The 25,167-nt window shown below is 41.8% G+C and overlaps 1 protein-coding gene across 3 annotated transcripts; it reads right to left on the bottom strand.

The window, feature by feature from the left end:
* Positions 1-649: 649 nt before the first annotated feature.
* On the bottom strand, positions 650-22,644 carry SPTSSA (serine palmitoyltransferase small subunit A). 3 transcript variants are annotated; one of them, XR_003515969.1, is made up of 3 exons: positions 22,109-22,259; positions 4,857-4,929; positions 650-1,799 (listed from the first exon to the last, which is right to left on the bottom strand). XR_003515969.1 is itself a non-coding variant. In XM_027572174.1 (2 exons), exons 1-2 carry the CDS (start codon positions 22,529-22,531, stop codon positions 1,696-1,698), a joined length of 207 nt encoding a protein of 68 aa, XP_027427975.1. In that variant the 5' UTR covers positions 22,532-22,644; the 3' UTR covers positions 650-1,695. The 3 variants fall into 3 exon arrangements, 1 of the variants encoding a protein (XP_027427975.1); XR_003515970.1 differs by lacking the exon at positions 4,857-4,929; XM_027572174.1 differs by lacking the exons at positions 4,857-4,929; positions 22,109-22,259 and adding an exon at positions 22,429-22,644.
* Between the last annotated feature and the right edge of the window lie 2,523 nt (positions 22,645-25,167).

Genomic DNA, 25,167 nt, shown 5'->3' with positions numbered 1-25,167 from the left:
GCCAGTCTATCCAACAGCAATTTAATGGATTTCAGAGAAGAGTGGGGATGAATTAAAGATTTCCGAGGAGAGGGCTAGGATAGGGCATCTGTATACCCCTCTAAACTAGTGATTCTCAACTTTTCCTGCCTGCAACTCACCAGAGATTCAGATATTAGACATCCACTTATCAGTGGTTCTCTACGGCGGGGGCGGGGGGGGGGGGGGAACGTTCCTGGGGCAAAGCCAAATTTGAACACTAGTTGAACAAATTCAAAGTTAATTCCTCATATTCATTAATTTGCTTGAATACTAAAACTAAATAATCACAAATTATCCTCACCATCCCTATTTAATAGTGATGATATAAATTGACTCTTTGAAAATACCAAACTTTTATATATTACTTCACACCTCTAGACTAGAAAACACTTCAAAAGGCTAGTCCTTAAAAGTTAGAGCCAAAAATACTTACATTTTTTTAAAATAGCAAGACTTATTACAGGAGGCACGTTAAAATAGGTCTAGTTTTTTAAATTAGCAATACTTTTATGTTGAGAGACATGTTAAAATATACTTACTGCTTACTTGTCCATAGCAATCAATTCAGAAACTTAAATACTAGATCAATATTTAGCAATCGAGGAAAACAAAATACCACTACATCAGCTGATTTTTCTTTGAATTTAATGAGTTTACATCAAAAAATTAGGTAGTCATTTTACATTTAAGGAATAAAAATCTTTAAAAAAAAATACAAAGAGTGAAAGGATTTTAACCAAGTTTACATTTCTTTTTGCTATAGTTTTTAACAATTCATCTCATCTTATTGCAATGTGCAAATGCATGTGCAGCACCCATTACAATCATGAAAATTAAATTTAAGGAAGTACATTGTTACTTAATAAGCCTCAGAGGAAACTGATTTACTTTCTTCTAAAAACTCTATGGTATACAAGCATTACATAATAATGCTATTTAACCACCTTTTGTCATAAGAACCATCACCAAAGTTTTCTGGAAATGAGTCCACATAAGAATTAAATATTTAAAAGGTGAAATGTTCCTTATTTGAACTTTAGCAAGATCTTTCTTTTTCATTGTTAAGAAATACTTAAATAGTTTTAAAGCAAAAGCTGTTAAGAGTAGAGCCTAGAGAGCTAAAACTGTACTCCTGAGTTCAAACTTACAGGTAAGTCTTTTGTAAATAGTTCTCAATAAAATATCCTCCCTCCCCAGCCCCCCTGCCCCAAATCCTGTATTGTTTCTTACAAAACTTTGGTCAAGAGTAGAAATAGATCCAGGCAGATGTATGTGCCATACAATAGCAAGAACTAGCCCAACTAATGACTTTGGGTTTTAGAAATAGAAGGCAATTAAAATGTACTCAAAGTTACATTAAGAAAAGCTTTCACAGGGTAATATTGAAACAGTCACAAAGGTTAAGAAAATACTGATATCAAAGTACAAATGACTACAATGTTAAAATAGACAAAAACTACTATACAAGAGCCTCTTTTAAAATTAAAAATAAAGAACACAACACATGAGTCAGGATTATGTTCCTGTTCTACTCATGAATTTTAGTCTTTATATTCATAGGGTTGGTTTATGTTGACATCTAGTAGAGTTTCTTATGACAGCTGATGAGGTTTCATTCCAACTGCAGAGGGTGGTTCTTCCCCAAGGAGCCGCTCAGTTCTGGTCACATCTTGGTCACTGCACAATCTCGAAGTAGTGCAGTATCGCCATGATGTGCTGAGGCATGAAGACATAGCCTGTGTACAGGGCCATCCCCACAACGGAAACCAGCATGGAATCTGAGTTGTAGTTAAGCAAACAATTTACTTTCTCTTGATTCAAAAGTAAATCCCCCGATTTTTTCAACTGTTTCATGTTGAAGTACCCGTTCACTTAATGCTTTCTCATGTGTCAAAAACTAATATCATGTCCACTAACATTAACTATGCCTGACACCATTCTAAGTTCTGTAGCCACAAAAAATTATGTAAACTCTTAAGGGCTTTCTGGCTTTGCCGTCATGTAGCCACGTTCAAAGGAATAACCGCTTCTGGACTGGGACCACATTTTATTAATCCATTCCTTCACATCCTCTCTCTCTCTCTCTCTCCCCTGTCCCCGCTCCTATCTTCCAGACCTTTCGACTCTACATACTGGTAGTTCCGCAATGCGTGACATTCTTTCACAAGAAGACAGGGTTTAAATAAACAATGTGCTTACTACCAACTAATATTTGTATAACAGTTCAGTTGACAAACCTCTTTTATATATTATCTCGCTTGACCCTATCAGCTTTCCTGTGAAATGTTTTATCATGACCATTACTCATCAGAGCCTGACCAAACACTAAGTCCGGGGACCTACAGGAAGTTGTCTCTACAGCCAGAGCACAAACTGAAGCCATCTGACTTAAACCCCCAAACATGGATGAAAGTCTCCCATAATCATTTTTTACATTTACTTTTTAGCCTCCCTTAATCCAGGTCTTTCTAAAATTACCACCTTCTATTTACCCCTTAATTTCTTTAAACACACACACACACACACACACACACACACACACTTACTGCTTCCATATCACTGCCCATCACACAACCATCTAAATTCTACCCCTGCGGGCTAGAGACACTGTTCTCGGGTCACCAATGGCCACCTATCAAATCCAATGGCTATGTGAATTGACAGTTTTAGTCCTTCCTCTTCAAAACCCTTCCCGCTCTGAGCTGAGAAGGTACTTTTCTCTAGGACTCTCCTCCCATCTCTCTCACCATTTTCCTGTGTCACTGGCTCTTTTTCCCTATCTGTCCCTCATATGTAAGATAATTAGAGTGAATTTTGTGCTTTTGTCCCAAACACTCACTCCACCCCTCCACCCAGTATGACAGTCACACTCTTTAGATGGGCCTAACCTATCCCGTCTCCAGCCCTGACTGATTGTAACCAATCAGAAAACCCTTCTCTTTTTAACAATGCCCCCCCCCCCCCAAAACCGATCAACCAGCTCCAAGTTTAGTACTTCTACCAGGAATTAAGGAACACAGATTCTCTCCCTCTCCTTCTGAATATGCAGCTTGCTGATGAAATCCTGGAATCACCAGAGTCACTTTGCCTTCATTGAAAAAAACAAAACTTAGAACAAAACTGACACATGAAGGTGGTAGAACAAAAGTCATCACAGAAAAACGGAGCCAGAAACCTCACCCAAACACCTGAAACCCACCTCACCACTGGGTTTTCAGATACAGAAGCCAATAAACCACCTTTACTCGTAAACCAGTTTTAAATTTTGTTATGCTTGTAGCCGAAAGCATTCTAAATGACAAAATGGAATCCCCAATGTTTTGTCTTGGGCCCTACAAACTCTTGTAGCCTAAACAATGACCTTAACGTCGTTGACCTGAACCCACCTTCTGTACTGCAGACTAGTATTTCCTACAACTTCCTCAACATTTTCACCTATGACATTCCTGAGGTCCTTTAAATTCAAGAGTCAAAACTGAACTCATTAACTTTCTCCAAAACTACCTCTTTCTAGGAGTCTTATTTTTTCAACTATCTGAAATAGTTGATGTAACTACTGATCCACTATTTGCCTTGTCACTCAATCTAGAAACGTCTTTGATTCCTCCTCCATAGATTCAAATTATCTAAGACTTCTCAGTTCTTCCCAACCCTGGCAAATGACTTTCCTATCTCATGTTCCCCTACCCTAATCAATGATAAATGAGTGAGGTAGTTATCATTCCTTAATTATGTCCAAGCTTCCCATCTTAGGCCTCTCGCCACTTTCCATGCCACTCTTTTTTACTAAAGTGATCCTTTTAAAATACATTAGGCTTCCCAATGCAATAGGACAGCGCCTGGAATTCTAAGCCAAACATCCAAGAATTTTCCCAATCTAGTCCAAAGTACCTTAGGTTGGAGACCATAAAAGTAGGCAGAAATTGAGAGATCGGGACAGGGATTCTTGTACAAGGGAGTTTTAGCAGAAGAGGAATAAGTAGAGCAGAACAGAGCAGGGAGAAAAAGGTAAGTAGGTTCAGGGGCTCAGCTCCCACAGGATGCTCTGCAGCCTGAATTATACCACATGTTGATTTTGCTTTGAGGCGAGAGGTCTGGCTTTCTGTATCCCTTTATCTGTCAATCACTGGCTGAACTGAGTGAGAAAAGCCCCCCTGGGGAAGACAGCTGCCTTGGGCAAGGCCAGTACTCTGAAGAAGAGGGCAGCTGCGATGAGATGAGCAGACAACAGAGAGCAGGGGAGAGATACATCCGCTAGTAGAGGGGGCTGAGGAAGAGACCACGTGTATCACCTACTACACTACTTTCCCACTGTTAACTTTCAACACTGCAAATAACTCCCCTGACAAACACAACCTACTCAGAGCCATATTACGTGAGTCTCAGGAGACAATGCTTTACGTTTCCATACTGCTCTGCTTTTGCTTACGGTTTAATAATAATATGAGTAAGAATAAGAGTAGTAACCGTAGCTTTCATTCTGAGAATGTGCAGTGCGTGCCCAGCGCTGTGTTAAATCCTTCAGCAAGTTCAAGTAATCCTGAATCTGGAAATCAGAGTAAGCAATAAAGCCAATTCCAAACCAAATCACTCAAACCAAAAATCTGTGTTCTTAACCACTATGCATAATACCTTCCTATATGTGAAGAATCCTATTCCTTTCAATAAAACCCATTCTTAGAGCTTGGTTAGCTATCCTCTCTCATATGAGGCCTTCCCTAGCTTTCATATTTTTCCCATTCCTACCCAGCCTCCTGGCCCTACTGCTCACAAAGCTCTTTATTCATATAATTTGGCCCTTATTACTTGACATTACCTATTTTTTTTTTTTGTACCTCATAATCTCATCCAGATTATCAACTTCTTGAGCATAGGAACAATGTCTTCTCTTTTTTGTATCTCCAACATCTAAAATAACACATGCTTAATAAATATTTAATGAATGATGAAATTCCTCAAGAAACATTTGACTCTAGATTCGTTGTGGCACTTTCTACACATTTCACATTACGGTGATGAAAAACTTTATAGTGACTACAGAAAGAAAAACAAAATCCATTTCTAGGCAATATTGTATTTTCAGAATGTTTTTAAGGTTTTTTACACTTTTATTTAAGTCTTATAAATGTACACACTGGGGCGTCTGGGTGGTTCAGTCAGTTGAGCATCTGACTCTTGATTTTGGCTCAGGTCATGATGTCTGGGTCATGGGATCGAGCCAGAGTCTGCTCTGTGCTCAGCAGGGAGCCTGCTGGAGATTCTCTTTCTCCCTCCCCCTCTGCCCCTCCCCCTCTCTCTACTAAATAAATAAGTAAACACTATAATTCTGCCTTCCATTCAGGTCATGACCTTGGGGTCCTTAGGATGGAGCCCTGAATCAGTCTCCCTGCTCAGCAGGGAGGCTGCTTCTCCCTCTCCCTTTGCCCCTCCCCCTGCGCATGCTCGCGCTCGCTCTCTCTCTCTCTGATAAATAAATAAAATCTTTTTTTTTAAAGATTTTTTTTATTTATTTATTTGAGAGAGAGAGAGAATGAGAGAGAGCACGAGAGGGAAAAGGGTCAGAGGGAGAAGCAGACTCCCTGCTGAGCAGGGAGCCCGATGCGGGACTCGATCCCGGGACTCCAGGATCATGACCTGAGCCGAAGGCAGTCACTTAACCAACTGAGCCACCCAGGCGCCCAATAAATAAAATCTTTATAAAAAAATCATAAGGTACTAGAGTTCATGACTTTATATGGCATTATGCTGTGATGCATATATATGTGGAATAAAAGCAGTAGGAAATAAATGATAATAATATATGCTAAATTCAGGATGGTTAGTTGGTGAGGTGAAATGGGGAGAGGAAGAAAGGAGAACTAACTGAGAAGGGGCATAAATGAAGCTTCAAATGTATTAGTAATGCTTTTCTTCACCTAGTTGGTAGTATATGCACATTCGCTATATTATTCTTTATGGAGTGTTTGTATGCCTGAATATTCAGTAACTTTTTTTTTTAATAAGAACTGTAAAGGAAAATTAAACCACATACAGTACTAGACTAAAAACTGTTTTGTGTGAAGGATTCTCCCCCTTTACAAAATATGACTTGGACATCATTGGGTCTAATTTGTTACTAAGAAACAAACAGAAAGTCTCAGCTCTCAGAAACAGAATAAAGAATTCCTGATTCTGGCCAAGATAAAGAGAAAATTATTGAAAGTCACTTGAACCTAGATGCAAAAATGCCAATTTATAAGCTGCTCAAAAAAAATATTTAATAAAAAAACTTAACCTAACCTTTTACTCATAGCCACTTACTAAATTTAACTTTACCTGTCTCTCCAAAAAAATGTTTCTATATTCTGATCCCATTTCTCCAAATTATTTCCAGAATCACAATAATTAAGTAAGCCTCTAACAGTAAGTTTTCTGTACAATTAAATGGCAAAATTACTTCCAAAAATTATCTTAAAGCTCTGAAACCAACTTAACTATACAGTAGGTGAGTAAGTAGACACTGGGACCATGAGGAACTTCTACTAGCCTTAATAATCACCTTTCCAAAAAATGCAAAAAGAAAGCACCTTTTATAAGTAGCTTTCTACAAATGCAATTTAAGCAATGTAGTTGAAATAGCTCCCATGTAATTCAGTTGAATATTCCCTGAGTTTATGCTTGGCACCACTTAAAATAGTTTTATTGACACTCTTAGGCACTGGTTTTATTGTGACATTTGCAAGGTTTATCTCCTTAGAAGTGTTCTCACAACCAGAGCTAAACATATACCATTTAGAGTATATACTACCTATAATTTTCTCTGGTACTTGAGTGGATTTCTCAATCCACTGCATTCTTGAACACACCTCTCAAAGTTTCACACACTGGGAAGTACAAGAAATGGGTACTGGAAACACCACAGCCCTGGTTTGAGTTGTGACTCTGCCAATCCCTGATTGTGTGAAAACTCTCAGATCACCAGTCTCCTTGTCTATAAAATAAGGACACACATCACCTACCCTTCAGGGCTGACGTGAGAATTATGAATCAAATCCATTCAGCAACAAAAGGCAATATAATCCTTATTAAAACTATTGTTTGAGGGCTCAGGCATTTCACATCACGACTTAGACAACTGCCTGGGAATTGCTCAAGGTCACCCTACTATTAATTTGTTATTAATTTATAGTACAATTCTGGGACATCACAACCCCTCTGGAACCAAGTTTCTTCTCCACAAAATGAGGCCACTTCCTGCATTAACATTTTCGGATCCCACCTGCATGGAGAGGGCACTTAGGCACCACCTCGCAGTCACCCTTAATGTAATCTCCTGTTTCACACACACAGAGAAAAAAATGTAAACAATCAATGTTTTATAACACACATACGTTGGAAGGTAATACACAAAATAATAATCTTTCTATCTACCAAACTCTTACGGTTGTCTGTAATAATATACATATCAGAAGCTGCACACAAATTAACCAGGATGACATTCTAGAGGGGGCTACATGATTTGAGAAGTATAGAATAAAGTTAGTGAAATCTAGAACAAACAAACAAAAAACCTCAAAAACTAAAAAAAAAAAAAAAACATTGTTTTGTGTGTTTATAACTATCTCTACCACTGAATTTTTTTTTAAAGATTTTATTCATTTTTTTGACAGAGAGAGACACAACATGAGCAGGGGGAGTGAGAGAGGGAGAAGCAGGCTTCCCAGCCGATCAGGGAGCCCGATGCGGGGCTCAATCCCAGGACCCTGGGATCATGACCTGAGCCAAAGGCAGATGCTTAACCGACTGAGCCATCCAGGAGCCCCTCTACCACTGAATTTTAAGTGCTGAAGAGTGAGAGTGCCTTGGCTCAGCTGCTCCTTTGCTTCCAGCTGTGGTGTGTTGCTAGATAGAGCGGGTACTTCATAAATCATTCAAGAACTGAGCAGATAATGTGCCAGGATATGTGCAGGCACTGAAGATAAATGTTTGTTCAAGGACTGAATGAACAATCAGATGTTATTTATAACCTGGATATAACATAAATATTTTATGGGTTCCCTGGATTTAAAAGCAAATGAATTTAAAAGCAAATGTGAAACCATATATCTGTCGGTTTGCTGTTTCTTTAACAGGGATCCCCAACTAATCATGAGCTGATAAGTTTCCAGCTAGATAGGAAAAAATAAAAAGATTTTTTTTTGCCCATACAAGGGCCATCCCCAACCCTTTTCCCAGAAACTTAAAAAAAAAAAAAAAGTCCAGACAACAAAGAGAGGAAATGCTTTAAAGATAAGTACAGTACATCAGAAGCAAGACCACAGTAACTAACACTTTCTGTCCCAACCAGTAACTGCACTATCACCGCCTACCTTAGTAACCTATTCGCAAGACTTTGGAGAAATCAAAAGTAGTTTCTCATTGGAAAAAGGCCAGGGACCTTTGTTCCAGCAGGTACGACTTACACCTCTTCACTAATCTAAATACTTTCAATGCTGGGACACCTGGGTGGCTCAGACGGTTGAGCGTCTGCCTTCAGCTCAGGTCATGATCCCAGGATCCTGGGATCGAGCCCCGCTTCGGGCTCTCTGCTCAGCAGGAAGCCTGCTTCTCCCTCTCCCGCTCCCCCTGCTTGTGTTCCCTTTCTTGCTGTATCTCTGTCAAATAAATTTTTAAAAATAAATAAATAAATAAATAAATAAATAATTTCAAGCTTTAAGTCTCTGATTGCACTATTCACTCAAAAAACAAAGCTAAAACATCACTTAAAATAATCCAATCTTCTATTAGTCAAATTTCTTTTGTAAAGTCAATTCTGAATGTTACCTTTATCATAAACTTAGAAATACTCAAAAGTTCTGATAAATCTAATTTAAGGAACCATCAATAAAAAAAAGGAAAATCATTTGATAAAGTATTATTATAGGTTGTTTTGTGAAAAGCAATCAAAACCCTAAGTGAAAACAACTGTCAACTACTGAATAAAGCTCTAAAAAGGAAATCTTCCTTACTACTGTGATTTTTTTTTCCCTTGACCTCAAAAAACTGGGGATCATCTTAGACAATCCAACACCCAAAAAACAAATAATCCAATTAAAAAACGGGCAGAAGACATGAACAGACATTTCTCCGAAGACATACAGATGGCCAACAGACACATGAAAAGATGCTCAAAATCATTCATGATCGGGGAAACACAAATCAAAACTACAATGAGATATCACTTCACACCTGTCAAAATGGCTAAAATCAAAAACACGAGAAACAACAAGTATTGGCGAGGATGTGGAGAAACAGGAATACTTATGCACTGTTGGTGGGAATGCAAACTGGTACAGCCACTGTGGAAAACAGTATGGAGATTCCTCAAAAAGTTAAAAATGAAAGTACCCTATGATACAGTAATTGCACTACTGGGAATTTACCCAAAAAATATAAAAACACTAATTCACAGGGATATATGCACCCCTACATTTACTGCAGCATTATTTACAATCGCCAAATTCTGGAAGCAGCCCAAGTGTCCATTGACAGATGAACAGATAAAGAAGATGTGGGGTATGTGCATGTGTGTGTGTGTGTACATGTATGTATATATGTATGTATGTATACACACACACACACACATATAATGGAATATTATTCAGCCATAAAAAAAATGAAATCTTGCCATTTGCAACATGGGTAGAGCTAGAGAGTATAATGCTAAGTGAAATAAGCCAATCAGAGAAAGACAAATACTGTATGATTTCACTCATTGGTGGAATTTAAGAAACCAAACGAGCAAAGGAGAGTAACAAACCAAGGGGAGAGAGAGACAAACCAAGAAATAGACTCTTAACTACAGAAAGCAAACTGATGGTTACCAGAGAGGAGGTGGGTGGGGGATGGGTGAAATAGGTGATGGGGATTAATGAGTACATTTATTGGGGCACCTGGGCGGCTCAGTCAGTTGGCCAACTCTTGGTTTCAGCTCAGGTCGTGGTCTCAGGGTCATGGGATCAAGCCCCACGTCGGGCTCCATACTCAGAGCAGAATCTGCTTGGGATTCTCTCTCTCTCCCCCCCACCCCCACTCACACACGCTCTCTCTCACTCTCTCTCAATAAATAAACAGAATCTTAAAATGAGTACATTTATCATGATGAGCACTGAGTACTGTGTAGAATTATTGAATCACTATATTGTAGGCCAGAAACTAATGTAACACTGTATGTTAACTATACTCAAATCAAAATTAAAAACTTAGTAAAAAAAAAAAAATCATCACCAAGAGAAGTATTAAGAAAGTACATTGTTACCAAACGTATCAACTATCTCTTGATACTTTTCTAATTGCCTTAAAATGAAAGCAAGTAGAAGATATGGATACTGTTACAGTCTGTATTTATTAACTAATTTGGCATTTGTGGGTCATATTAAAGGACATCACCTCAGCATCAGAAGTTAGTGTTTAGCAAGCAAAACACATTCTCCAACCTTTCTGTAGTGTGTTGATTATACCAAAGTATAGAAATTCATTTTAGAAACTACAACGTGATGACAAACTCTTTAAAAACTAAACAAACAAAAAAGCATGCTGCTGAAACCAGCAATGATCATGTTCAACTCTGAACCAGTCCTAGAAACGGTTTGCAGCTCTGAGCCCAGAGACACCAAGGCTAGGTTTCACTGTGCACCTTTATAATTAAAGTGTCTATTAATTTCATGCAGATTTGAAGTCCCAGGGTCAAGGGGGGGGGGGGAGAGAATCCCAGTCTGTTCTGAAATATAATCTGTTCTGCTGTAATACATTTCTGCAACATCAGCTAGCTCACACCTGACTAGTATAGCATAAGAGCTGCATTGTTTCCTATGGGATTTTTCATAAATGAGGGAAGCCGGATTAGTGGGAGAATTATAACCTTCTTCAAGAAACATCTTTTAGCTCAGTTGCTGCACAGACAGGAATCCTTTGAGCTCTATCTTAAGAAAATTAAGTCAGCGTCTGCACCCAGACTCCCTCTCCAGAAAGGCACACCTCCCGGCCAGCACAGCCCTCCTGCACCTCCTCAGTGGCAGCCCACACCATCTGCCGTACTGAAGCATTTCCAGTCAATTCTGTCCAGGCATTTTTTAATGTCCCCTGAGGCAGCCTCCAGCCTGCCTGGGCTATCCAAGTTAGCCCCCAAGATGCCAATTACTGTTTTGGTTAGTGCTTGATGACTAAGTTGCACTGATTTGGAGTGGTCTGCTCTAGTGCTCTTTTCCCATAAATCCTATTATTTGGGGATTTTTCAGGAACACATGATGGCCAGAAGTCTTGTTTTAGCAGTAATTCTACTTTTCATAGCTATTGATCATAAATAATATCTGTCATTTCTTAACTATTGTTTAAGCATTTTGATTTATGAAAAGAATATATACTCAATATATTAAGTAGATCTTCTAGAACATATAGTTTTAATTATTAAATTTGAACACTGGAGTTGTTTTTTTTTTTTAAGCAAAAGAATCTATCTTATCTTTGCTCCTAAGGACCATAGATGTTACAACACTCAAAGCCTAGGGGGTGGAGTGGGTCACAAAGTCTTTAAGAATGTGAAGTAGTGGAAGGGGCGCCTGGCTGGCTCCTCCCGTAGAGCATGTGACTTTATCAGAGTCACAAATTCAAGCACCACACTGGGCACAGAGCTTACTTAAAAATAAATTAATTAATTAAATATATATATATATATATATATATATATAATGAGCCACAGTCACCTCTACTGACAAATCACTGGTACCACATGCTGAAACACTGCAGAATATCTCTGTGTGTTCCGTCCCCACTGCCAACCTTGTGCGACTTCCCCTGCCCATCCTTTTACAGACCACTCAGTTCTTGTGTAGCAGTTTTCTTCATCTTCCACCTTTCCTGAAAGCTACTAAAGAAGAAATTACAATATCCTAAGGAGTATCGGTAAGGGACATTCTAACATTTTCACTTAGCCCACCAAACATCAAGACAGGGTAAAACAGGCTAGAGCAGCTGTCTTTGAACTTAAGCCCATGAGCCTCAGATAGACAAAGAAGACTTTCCAGAAGGTTCGGATGGGGTCAGGGGAAGGGTTTACAGACCTTCAGCTACCAATGTACCCTCTCCTAAAACTGATCTGACAATTATGGTGATCTGTTAGTTTCCCTTCCCATACCCTGTACAATTTCATTTCTCCCACTTTACTTCCTGAATCTTACAAATATGCATTTCCCCAGGGTATAAAATAACTTCTGGGACAGCAAACAAAGGAGTAATAACTAACTTGAGTTGTACTTTATTGCATTCAGGTAATAAACTCCTGGCACAGCTACAAGCCTCACCTATCTACTCATCTAATAACTTAAATTCAGAAGTGAGACACCTTTCCAGCCTGGGTCTGACCGAATGACTCCTACAAAGAAGGATGGCAAGAAGGGCCTTTTGCCATCAGTGAGGTAGTGACCAGAGAATACACTGTCAACAGTTACAAGTGCACTCATGGAGTGGGCTTCAGGAAGCATGCCGTTCAGGCACTCAAAAAAAAAAAATCTGGAAATTAGCCATGAACAAGACGGGAACTCCAGATGTGCAGATTGAGATCAGGCTCAACAAAGCTGTCTGAGTCAAAGGAGTGAGAAAGGTCCCATAGCATACCCACGTGTGGCTGTCCAGGAAACAATGAGGGTGAAGATTCACCAACAAGCTTAATACACTGGTTATCTACGTACCTGTTACCACTTACAAAATCCACTTACAAAATCCACAGTCAATATGAATGAGAACTAACCAATGATTGTCAAATCAAGCCATAAATTTAAAAAAAAAAAAGTGTGGGGGGAGACTGGAGTAAAAGTGTTTATGTAACAATGTTTTTGAGCAGAAAAATGGCACTGAGCTTTTTCTGACAGAAATTAAGGTTGGCTTTGCCTAGTTGGCTTCACGATGAGGACTGGCTTTGCCAATTAGGTTATGTGATGAACATCTTCTATGAATTGTACAAGAAAAAAGTTTTAAGGTTCTAACAAAAATATGCAATAATAAAATACACATAAGCAAGGAATGAAATCCTTTTAACTGTCTAAATTTACTATGAAATATTTCTGATGTTAGCTTAAATGAACAAGATGATAGCCAATATAACATGCTTTTTGTTCTTGTAGGGGCTATACAAACAAAGTCTGAATACCTCTGGGGTGGGGGCTTGCAAGTTTTAATTTCTCAGTTACAATTATTCCTACCTCTGCTTCCCCCCCCACCTTCACCTTCAGCCCTTCCTTGTAACAGAGACTGCATCATTTCTACAAAAGGAAGTTCAAAAGGAAATGGCATAAAATATAGAAGACTGAAGATTATTGAGAAGAAATTATTTTTTTTTAAGTTTGAAGGCAATGTTCAGGTTATTTCAACATTATTCTGAAATCATTATTTGTTAAGCTGATTTGCTAAGAATATTTTCCTAGAAGTAACTTTCTCTGATGTTAAGAATTTTGCCTAATCATCAAACCACATGCTGATTTTTACTAGAACTCTAAAGTGTCAAAGAATTCTGTATGTACATTTTCTTCAAGAGGCACTCATTAAGAAGAAAGTTCTAGTAGAAGACTGGTGAATTGGGGTTTTTATGGTAATCCTTCTACTGAATAGCTCAGAGGAAGCTCTGCCAAAGATAGAGAAAGTGATCTAAAGGTCCCCACCGCCCTCTCCCGACTCCCCCACACCCCCAGGGCCAAAATGTAGGGTTATTAGTCAATTTTGTTTTGTTTGTTGTGTTTATTTACAAAAATATGTTACATAGGAAATACACAGAAAGAGATACTAACTTAATTATTAATACCTCCAGAAGTGGCATAGCAAAATATATTCCTCAAACACCTCTCTATTGCCTTATAAAAACTCTGGTTTCGCCAAACCAGGCACTACTAACCATGGATTAAGAGCATTTTCCAGGTGTTCACAGATATTTCAGGAGAGAGGCGCAGGAAACTGGTGACACTGGTTGTCCTGGCATGGCTGGGGTGGAAAGAAGACTCTGACCAGCTACCTTTCTGGTGCCTTTTGAGTTTTGAACCATGAGGATGTATAATCTATTTTTACTTAAGAACTCACTCTTAAATATTTTAGTATATTGAGATGCAAAGAAAAATTCTCAATTCTAGCTGTAAGCACTTGAGGATACAGCAAAAATCTAAGAAAATAAATTAATTTAGCTGCTACTGAAATAGCATACACCATGAATTTTGTAATGCTCTTGTTTTCAATTATCATGCAAAGCCTACCTCAAACCAAAATAACTACCTTTGCTTCTACCCTTGCCTCCGCTCACCACCCTTAAACTATCCCAAATCTGCAGCCAAAGTAAACCTTTTCAAACTTAAAACCAAATCAGATCACTCCTCTCTCAAAAACCTTCTAAGGGTATCCTTTTCAACTAAGATTAAAGGCCAAGGGGCGCCTGGGTGGCTCAGTCATTAAGTGTCTGCCTTCAGCTCAGGTCATTATCTCAGGGTCCTGGGATCAAGCCCCAAATCGGACTCACAGCTCAGCGAAGAGTCTTCTTCCCTCTCCCTCAGCCCCTCGCCCCCATGCGCTCGCGCATGCCCTCTCTCCCTCAAATAAAATCTTAAAAAAAAAAAAAAATCTTCCAGGATCTCACTGACTCTGACCTCATCACCTACCGCTCCAGTCATACTTGCCTCAGTGGTGGCCTTCACACATGCCAGGCAGGCTCTGGACTCAGGAACTTTGCACTGGCTGTTCCCTCTGCCGGCTGTGCTCTTCCCTCAGATTTCTACCCGGCTAACTCCATCACTTCCTTTATGTTTTACTCAAATATCCCTTCTCAACGAGCCTCTCCCAATATCCTCTTTAAAAACAGCATTATGGAAAACAGAAAAGTAGGTTAGTGGGATAAGAAATATGCACTGACCTACTTTTCTGTTTTCCATAATGCTTACCGCCTAGCATACTATGTAATTCAATTATAAAAGTTCCACAAGGACAAGGATCTTTGTCTCATTTGCTCAGATGTATTGCAAGCACCGAAGCCAGCATCTGGTACCAGGTATGCACACAGAAGTATCTGGTGAATTAATAAATGGCCCTAACCAGCTTTTTCAACTTTATTTCACACCCAATCTGCCTTGAAGAATCCCTGTTCCAGGCAGTCAGCCTGGCATCCTCATCATCCCAGCACACCTCTGCACCCCAGTCCACACCTTCCTCCCACTGGGGGGAACAAAAACAAAACAAAAACACCAAAACACTCACATACCTCCCTAAAGTTCTCTGAGCACTCCCAGTCCCCGCGTTCTTCCTGAAGAAGAACACTTCCAGCTCACTCTACTGCAATAACCCCAGGGTGGATCCATCTGAGAACATGTATAAATCCCAGTTTTCCCTAAAACCTGGCTCTAATTTCCTTGAAGTCCATCTTCTTGAAAACTTGTTCTAGAGCTCAGCACGTTAAAAATGAAAAAAAAAACAAAACAAAACACTTCCAGGTTGTAATTTTTTTTTCCCATTCAAAATGAAAAGAACTTCAAGTCTCATGGAGAAATGTATGTTTTTGTGGCTTATTTTCCTAGTTTATTAAATATTAAAATATCAATGAGAAAATTCTTACTGGATTTGAGTGACTCTACTCAAAAGGTATGAGTACCTCCCCTATCTCCTGAACTCTGAATCCAATGCCTAGGAGCTCCTACAGGATCTGACCTTCTCTCCTACTACAGATACCCTCCTTCACTCTGCCCCAGCCGCACTGGCCTGTGGGCTCTCTGTGGAACAGGACAGACATGCTGGTCAGACATGCTTTCGGGCATTCATACTTACTGTCCCTTCGGCCTACAATGCTCATTCCTCCGGAATTCTCTCCCTGCTGAAATCTTTCTAAATGCCCTTCCTGACCACTCTAGCTAAAATTGAAAAACACTCGTTCTTCCTTACTTCCTATCCTCTTCTGTTTTATTTTTCTCCGTAACAGCTATAACAATCTAATAGTCTATAATTTTTACCTATCTATCTAGAGGCATTCGAATAAATATTTTTATCTGTTTTGTTCAGTCATACCCCTACTACCTAGAATAGTATCTGGCAATTAGGAAGTACCTAATATCTGTGAAATGCAGAATTCAGCAAGCATACATATTTTACAAATGAGTAGACATAAAAATGCCAATTTTGTTAACATCTGTTAAAATAAATCAAAGAAGTTCTTTCAATCTATAGCATTTTCTACTTTTTTTTAAAGATTTATTTAATTGAGAGAGAGAGAATGAGAGAGAGAGAGAGTACATGAGAGGGGGGAGGGTCAGAGGGAGAAGCAGGCTCCCTTGCTGAGCAGGGAGCCCGATGTGGGACTTGATCCCAGGACTCCGGGATCATGACCTGAGCCAAAGGCAGTCACTTAACCAACTGAGCCACCCAGGCGCCCGAGCATTTTCTACTACTTAAAATCTGAATTCCCTCTAAGAACTGAATTCTGTTCATCAGAAACGGCCAAGTTCCAAAGCTACCCTAAAAGTGGTTTAAGATCAGGTCTCTTTTACCATTCCCCATTACTTCTGCAGTTCCTTTGAAATGACCAATCAATACACAAACAAATGTTTCTCAAGCACTATCTGTGGTCTTAAAAAAATTCTTTCCTGGGACACCTGGGTGGCTCAGTTGGTTAAGCATCTGACTTCACCTCAGGTCATGATCCCGGGGTCCTGGGATCAAGCCCTGCATGGGGCTCCACACTGAGCTTGAGATTTTCTCTCTCCCTCTCCCTCAGCCTCTGCCCTACCCCCACCCCCCACTGGTGTGTGTGTGCACACACATGCTCTCTCTCTCTCTCAAAAAAATAATTTTTTTTATTTCCTTGAAGAAACAAATAAACATAGATTGTCTTTCAGGGAGAATCTAATTCCTAACAAAAACCAAAAAACTGCCCACATTTTGCTTAAAATAAATAGAAGTATAAAATGCCATGGAAACATAAGAAGCCACAGAAAGATAGCAAATATAGCTCAGTGACTGCAGAATAAATTTAATTTTTAAAGAAGGCTAAATAACTCTTATGCTTCAAATAATCTTTTTTTTTTAAGATTTTATTTATCTATTTGACAGAGAGACACAGCGAGAGAGGGAACACAAGCAGGGGAAGTGGGAGAGGGAGAAGCAGGCTTCCCGCGGAGCAGGGAGCCCGATGCATGGCTCGATCCCAGGACCCTAGGACCATGACCTGAGCCAAAGGCAGACACTTAACGAACTGAGCCACCCAGGTGCCCCTGCTTCAAATAATCTTAACAAGGTATTTTTCATTTTTCCACACCTCTCCTCAATAGCATGGTTACAATGTTATTCAGTGAGGCACTACAGGGAGTGTCTCACTGGTTACAAAACCTGTCTTGGTTACAAAACCTGGTCTTCTCCTTTCCCACTGATGGCTGCCAGTAGGGAAAGGGGGCTTTAGAAACGTGTTACAACTTCTACTCTGGAGCAAGAGCTCAATGGATTTCAGTCTGCACAGGTCCGACGCAGTACTCATTGTAATACTACTCTGCACGTATTTGATTTCACTTTATTGTTATCTTCTGTTTTAATCAGGTGTTACATCCCCTTTTCCTGCACTATAGAAACCATGTCTGCACATGGAAAAAGTTCAAATACTGGCTGCAAAGCAAAAGCTAATGTATCAGGGCGCCTGGGTGGCTCAGTCATTAAGCGACTGCCTTCAGCTCAGGTCATGATTCCAGGGTCCTGGGATGGAGCCCTGCATTGGGCTCCCTGCTCGGTGGGAAGCCTGCTTGTGTTCCTGCTCTATCTCTCTCTGTGTCAAATAAATAAATAAATCTTAAAAAAAAAAAGCTAACATATCATTTCAAATGTGGTAACAGAAAGCAGATGATAAGAGAAAAAATTAGGATACGGGCCCTAGCATGGAAGGATTTACAAAACGGATTTTTAAATCTTGCTGTTTCAAGAACCATTTACAGTGTGCCTGACTTGACACAGATGCATCTCCTTAAAAACATACTGAAAATTATTTTTTGTGACTCACAATTTCCTTACTTATATAATTTCAAAAACCCTCATATTCAACTGGGATTGACCTTTCAATTTACAACTGATAATTAACTTCTAGCTATTTGATCTGGAGAAACAAGAGAAGCAAATTAGGATGTTCAAGGATGCCCCTAGAAAATGTGCAGAAGTAGTTAATAGCGAGCTATCAGTGTTCGCTAAAACAGGGGCTTCAATTTGTTAAAGGAGTTATAGCAGTGATTACCTTCTTCTAGAGTCTTTCTCTTAGCACCTTCTAACTCAGAGACCATTTCTCAGATAGCCAGACAAATTTTTCTTACATGAAATTTAAGGTTGCTAGCAGTGATAACCATATTCAATGTTATTTTTAAGAAAGTATGTCTCTTTCCTAAAACCATGTAACTAGCCACAAAATTGTTCTATGTGAAGCTTACTAATTATTAAATTTATGAAATTCAAACTACTTCTCAGTAATTAAAGCTCCTAATGAGTGGGGGGGAATCCAGCTTTCTCATTCAGTTCCTTCCTCCAAGCTAGAATACAGATTCATCTCAAATAGATGTTTCAAACTATACAATAATTAAATGCCTGACTTTAACTCTAGAAGTTGAGTTAGAATAATATAACAGCTGATAGTAATTTAAGATTGGCTTATGTCAAAAGGATTACGTTCCTACCTTGGGTTAATTCAGTCATGTGATCTTTGAAATTTTTTTTTTTTTTTTAATCTTAGGTTTAAAACCATAGGATTCTACAGGACCCAATGCTAGTTGGCTGCTGTTCTCACTAGTTTTTTAAAAACTGAAATCACGGGGTACCCGGGTGGCTCAGATGGTTAAGCCACTGCCTTCAGCTCAGGTCATGATCCCTGGGCCCTGGGATCGAGCCCCGCATCAGGCTCCCTGCTCGGCCGGAAGCCTGCTTCTCCCTCTCCCACTCCCCCTACTTGTGTTGCCCCTCACGCGCTCTCTGTCAATTAAATAAATAAAATGTTTTAAAAAAAAACTGAAATCACTGGTCACATAAACCAATGACAAGTCAAAAGCTTCAAAAGGAGGGGTGCCTGGATGGCTCAGTCAGTTGGGTGTCTGCCTTCGGCTCAGGTCGTGATCCCGGGGTCCTGGGATCGAGCCCCATATCGGGCTCCCTGCTGAGCAGGGAGTCTCCTTCTCCCTCTGCCTGCCTCTCTGCCTACTGGTGCTCTCTGTCAAAAAAATAAACAAAATCTTAAAAAAAAAAAAGCTTCAAAAGGAAAAATCTATAGAAGCACTACATTTCAGTACATAATTTATTCCTCCTTCCCCCCAAAAAAGCCATCATCTAGGTTACTTATAGGACACTGTTACTATTACTATGTAATACAGAAAAACCTTAATACCATCGACACTGTAGCATGTATCCACATGCAAACAAAAGCTTTTCAGTGTAGAAGATTTAATAGACCGTCAGTGGGCTCTACATTCAACTTCTGACATAAAGAGTGTCAATTTAGTGCAACATTGTTTAAATTCACTTTTAAGATGATTTTAACTTAGGGACACCTGGCTGACTCAGTTGGAAGAGGAGGTAGCTCTTGATTTCAGGGTTGTTTGAGCCCCACGTTGGGTGTAGAGATTACTTAAGTAAATAAATACACAAATGTTTTTAAAAAGAAAAAAGGGGACACCTGAGTGGCTCAGTTGGTTAAGCATCTGCCTTCAGCTTGGGTCACAATCCCAGGGTTCTAGGATAGAGTCCCACATCAGGGAGCCTGCTTCTCCCTCCATCTGCCATTCCCCCTGCTTATGCTCAAGCTCTCTCTCTCTCTCTGACAAATAAAATCTTTGGGACGCCTGGGTGGCTCAGTCGGTTGTGCATCTGCCTTCAGCTCAGGTCATGATCCCGGGGTCCTGGGATCGAGCCCCACATCAGGCTCCCTGCTCAGCGGGGAGTCTGCTTCTCTCTCTGCCTGCCGCTCACCCTACCTGTGTGCGTGCTCTCTCTCTCTCAAATAAATAAATAAATCTTTTTTTTAAAAAATCTTTAAAAATAAATAAATAAATAAAGATGGGGCACCTGGGTTGCTCAGTCAGTTAAGCATCCAACTTCTGATTTCAGTTCAGGTCATGATCTCACGTTTCTGAGACTGAGCCCTGACTTGGGCTCCATGACCAGCGCAGAGCCCCCTTAAGACTCTCTCTCTCAGGGGTGCCTGGGTGGCTCAGTCATTAAGCGTCTGCCTTTGGCTCAGGTCATGATCCCAGGGTCCTGGGATCGAGCCCCACGTCGGGCTCCCTGCTCGGCGGGAAGCCTGTTTCTCCCTCTCCCATTCCCCCTGCTTGTGTTCCCTCTCTCGCCGTGTCTCTCTCTGTCAAATAAATAAATAAAATCTTAAAAAAAAAAAAAAAGACTCTCTCTCTCAGGCGCCTGGGTGGCTCTAACGCTTAAAGTGTCCGCCTTCAGCTCAGGTCGTGATCTCAGGGTCCTGGGATCAAGTACCACATCAAGCTCTCTGCTCAAAGGGGAGTCTGTTTGTCCCTCTCACTCTCCCTTTGTGTGCTCACTCTCTCTCTCAAATAAATAAGTAAAATCTTTAAAAAAGAAAAAATTCTCCCTCTCCCTCTGCCCCTCCCCCCTTTAAAAAAAGATGATTTTAACTGAGCACTATGTGCTTCTGTATTTTAGTATATTTTAGAAAGATAACTTCATGAGCTCTAACCTATAGAACTGCAACTACAAATAAATGGTGCAGGAATTCAGAACATACTTTACATTCAGACTTTAAATCCAAAATACGAATTATGGTTCTTAAGTTCTGGAAAGCTTTGGAAACAAACAATAAAAATAAATAAATTTCCTTGTAAGCAGCTTAAGATTCCTCCAAAATGTTGAAACAAAAAACAGCTTTGAGTACAATCTTATGCTAGTTCAATACAAATAAACACTTATTAATGCTTGGAATGAAATCATCTCAGTCACTCCACCTGAATGCAACAATGCATTTGCAAAGCTGTTCTGAAGCTACTCCAAACTAAACCACATTGAAAAGGAGGCCGTGTAACATTCCCTGTTGTCAAATCACTGTTGTATACCTAAAACTAAAGTGACGTTGGGGAGTCTGGGTGGCTCAGTCGTTAAGTGTCTGCCTTCGGCTCAGGCTCAGGGTCCTCAGATCGAGGCCCGCATCGAGCCCCCGGGCATCGAGACCCCCCCCCCCGCCCCCGCCCCGCATTGGGCTCCCTGCTCCGTGGGAAGCCTGCTTCTCTCTCTCACTCCCTCCCCCCTTGTGTTCCCTCTCTCGCTGTCTCTCTCTCTGTCAATAAATAAATAAAATCTTAAAAAAAAAAAAGCTAAAGCAACATTGTGTTAACTACACTTCAATTTAAAGAAAAGGGGGGAGCCTGTATGAAGTAAGCATGTTATGTGAAATGTTCCATGTTATGTGAAATGTTCCATACTGGCCCCCAAATTAAAAAAAAAAAAAAAGAAGAAGAAGAAGAAAGTTACAGCTCATTATTAGTATGTATTCTGCAAGAATAATATCAAGGGATGTCAACACAGACAAATGACACAAACATCACAGACTTCAGAAAGCCTATTTTCACAACCTTGCATATTAAGTGAGGTTGTTATGAAGTTAGATGAGTTCAGGTACAGGCAAAACGCTAGCACAGTTGCTTGGCTCATAGTGAACCTTCAGTATCATTAACAAGTATCTATCAGCTATCTATGAAAACACAGTTTCAAACCCTGTCTATAATGAACCACAAATTCCTTTCTGGGCTCGACTTCTATGGACTGTGAAAACAGCAACTTAATGAATAAAACACAGTCTTTAAACTCCCCATCCCGAAAACCAAAAAGGTACAACAAACTGTTTTCAAAAACTATACTGGGGTGTCACAAACACAAGTTCATATGATTAAAAGTCTGGTAAACTGGTTAGCATTCTCATTAGGACCAAAGTCAGCTAACTCAGGGACAGTTAAAGGTCAAAGGCGTCCCAGCCGGGAACGATCTGCTCCACTTAACACGGTCCCTGCCTCCCAAAGACCAGGGGACTGAACCAAAGGCAGGCGCGGCCGAAGTGCAAGTGAGGACAAACCTGGTTAGACATCGCCCTAGGGGATTTCCTCCAATACTAAAGCCGCTTCCACCTCCGCTCCAGCGACTCACAGGCCCCCTCGGATCTCAAGAGTTCTAGACCCCCATTCTCCCCAACCGCGGGAGCGCCGCCCTCGGCCCGAGACCTCCGCCCCGCGTGCCCGCAGCGAAGAGGAGAGTCAGCGCGCGCGCGCGCCGTCCCTGTAGGGCCGCCCTCCGCCCCCCAGCCTCCACCCCTCCACCCCCTGGCGCCTGGGCCCGGGAAGATGCGGCCCGGGCTCCCGCTCCCCCACCCCGGGCCCCGCGGCCTGGGCAGGATACTGAACACAGTCCGCTCCCAGGGCTCCAGCATGTAGAGCGCCGTGACCAGCAGATACTGGTAGTAGAACCAGGACATTTGTTTCCAGGCCCGCGCCAGCGCCATCCCCGCCGCGCGCCTCCGTCGTTGAGGCCGAGCGTCAGTCTGTCCGGCCGGCCTCCGGGTAGCGTCCTCCAGCCCCCGGCCGCGAGGCCCGCCCGCCCGCCACCGTGCGCCTATTGGCGAGTCCAGCCCGGCGCGTCACCCGTGGGCACGCCCAGCCCCGCGCGCTCCCGGGCAGCCGGCTGCGAGCCCCGCCCGGCCGGCGCTCATTGGCCCATCCGCGGCCACGCGTCGCACCCGCCCGCTCCCCGGTTTCCCCCTCTCGGGGCCGCGCCCACGGGAGCGGGAGAACCGTCCGCGCGAGAGCGCCCCGCCGCGCCCTGCCCGCCGCGCCTTGCCCGCCCCGCCTCGCCTCGGCCGCCCCACCTCGCCTCGCCAGGCCGTTGGTGGGCGGGGATTTAATCCCCGGTGGGGTCGCGGCGCGGGAGCCGGCCGAGGCCGCCCCGGGGTGGTAGGTACCTGCAGTCGGGCCCAGAAACGCTCGTCGAAGACATATTTGTGGAGTATCTGGCATCCTGCTGGGCAGGGGGATTGCAGGGGTGAACAGGAACGTAGGAGGTTCCTTACCTAGCGCAGTGTATGATCTAGCGGGGGAGACGGGCACTAACCACACGAATGCAAGTCAAGCTGTGATCGGTGCAGAGACGGAGAATAAGGTGCTCTGAGGGTGGCGAGGCGAACGTCAGCTAGTCAGGGAGGTCAGGGAAGTCGTCTCTGAAGAAGTGAGGCACACATTGCCTCCTTCCTCCCTGCCCCATCCACAGGGGCGCGCGCACACACACACACACACACACACACGCACACACACACCCACATGAACACACCCACATCGACCGACATACCCACCCCATGCACTCCTTAACCTAAAGACAAGGAGAGATTACCTTAAGTATGTCTATCCGCATACCTCTTTCAGTGGCCATAGGCACCCTGTAGCTGAAGGCCAGGAAAAGGCCGCGGATCTGGTGGGTTCTGTAGATGACAGCCTGCTTGAGATCCGTCTCTAGGCCGATGATACCTCCTGGAGAAGCACTTTTAAATGTCCAGATCTTCCCACAGACAAATGGGCCAGCACTACTGCACTCACCTTCAGGAACAAGATAAACAACATGTGAAATGACAGTTAAATGGCCTGCTGTTTAAATGTTAAAAAGTTTCTTTTAAATATCCTACAGCTTACACTTCAAAACTTTCATGGTTGATAACTTTTTATTTATTCATTTAGAAGTATCAGCTGCTGTTTATGAGCTAAATATTGGGGATAGCCGGCTAGACTGAGATCTGCCTTCATAAAGTACCCAGTCTACTAAGGATGAGAAGCAAGTTAACTGATGACAGTGAGATGTAGTAAAGGGTATTTTTATGTTATGTGTAGGCTGCCATGAAAGCCCAGAGAAAATCAGATTGAGGGTGTAAAAGGCTTCTGGGAAATGGTACTTGAGCTTAGTATTGAAGGAAAAGTAGAAATGGCAGAATGAATGAGTTTGGAGAGGAGAGGGTGAGACGGATATTCCAAACACAGGCACATGGAACCACTATAGGAAGGTGTGATGCTTTTAAAGAGCTGGAAGAACTTTCATGTGGTTGAGGCAAAAAGAATTTGCAGTCAGTAGCAGGAGATGGAGCTGGATAGTAAACAGGGACCATATCCTGAAGGACCTTGTGTAAGAAGCAAAGGAATTTTTGCCTGGATATACAAAAGTTAAAAGAGCCAATGGCTTAATAAGATTAAACAAGACCTGGGGGTGGGCAGAAGCCTAGAAGATACTAAGAAAAAGAGGATCGGGTTGGAGACATTACAGAGGCAGAACCTGTAAATGGAGCAACTGTAACCCATACTCACTCCGGGTCTCCTTACCCTTGAGAGATCTACGTACATTGGGCCTTCCCATTTCCGAATCTTACTGTGCTGGGCTTCTCTCTGTCCCCATTCCTCTCTGAAGTATTTCTTTTCAGATCTGTTTGGGTATATGCAAGCTTTGGTCCTTTTTCTTCAAGAACTCCAAATACCTCAGCACTTAGTGATGCTCAATTAAGTTTACCCAGGATTGGAAGCATCATCCATAGCTACCCTTCCCTCACTGGGCCAGCTCCCTAATTGCCATTCCTACCACATGGTTCTCCCCAGGGTATGTAGCTCCTCAATCCACGGCATCTCTTTGGGAGTACAGCCCTACCAAGCCACTCTGCATCCCTCAACTTCCCTGGGAATCTAGGGCACAAAAATTCCTTCATCTTACTATTACTGACAACTGACTAGAAATGGGGAAAAGAGACTAGGATCCCGGATGCTGACAGTATTCACAAAGAATCCAGGGGAAGAAGCTTGGCTGAAAAGACATGAATTCTGTTAGGATGACGCTGAGTCTGAGGGACCTGAGGGACATTTAAGTGGAGGTGTCCAGTGGGCAGTTAGGCATATGCCCCTAGAACTCAGAAGAGAAGCCCAAACAGGAGCTAGAATCTTGTGAGTTTTCAACAAGTCCCTAGTAATTGCAGCTGTGATTGCAGATAAGTGCACCCAGGGAAAGCACACAGCATGAGAAGAACAGAGTACAGAATAAACCCAGCCACTCAGGCTTTTAGGGGATGAGAGTCCAAAGAGAGCCAATAAATGGCACTCAAGAGGAGCTGAGATT

The sequence above is a fragment of the Zalophus californianus genome, chromosome 6 (assembly GCF_009762305.2).
Source record: "Zalophus californianus isolate mZalCal1 chromosome 6, mZalCal1.pri.v2, whole genome shotgun sequence".
NCBI classification, from domain to species: Eukaryota; Metazoa; Chordata; class Mammalia; order Carnivora; family Otariidae; genus Zalophus; species Zalophus californianus.
Note: the sequence above shows the minus strand (reverse complement) of the source record. Positions and strands in the feature narration are given on the sequence as shown.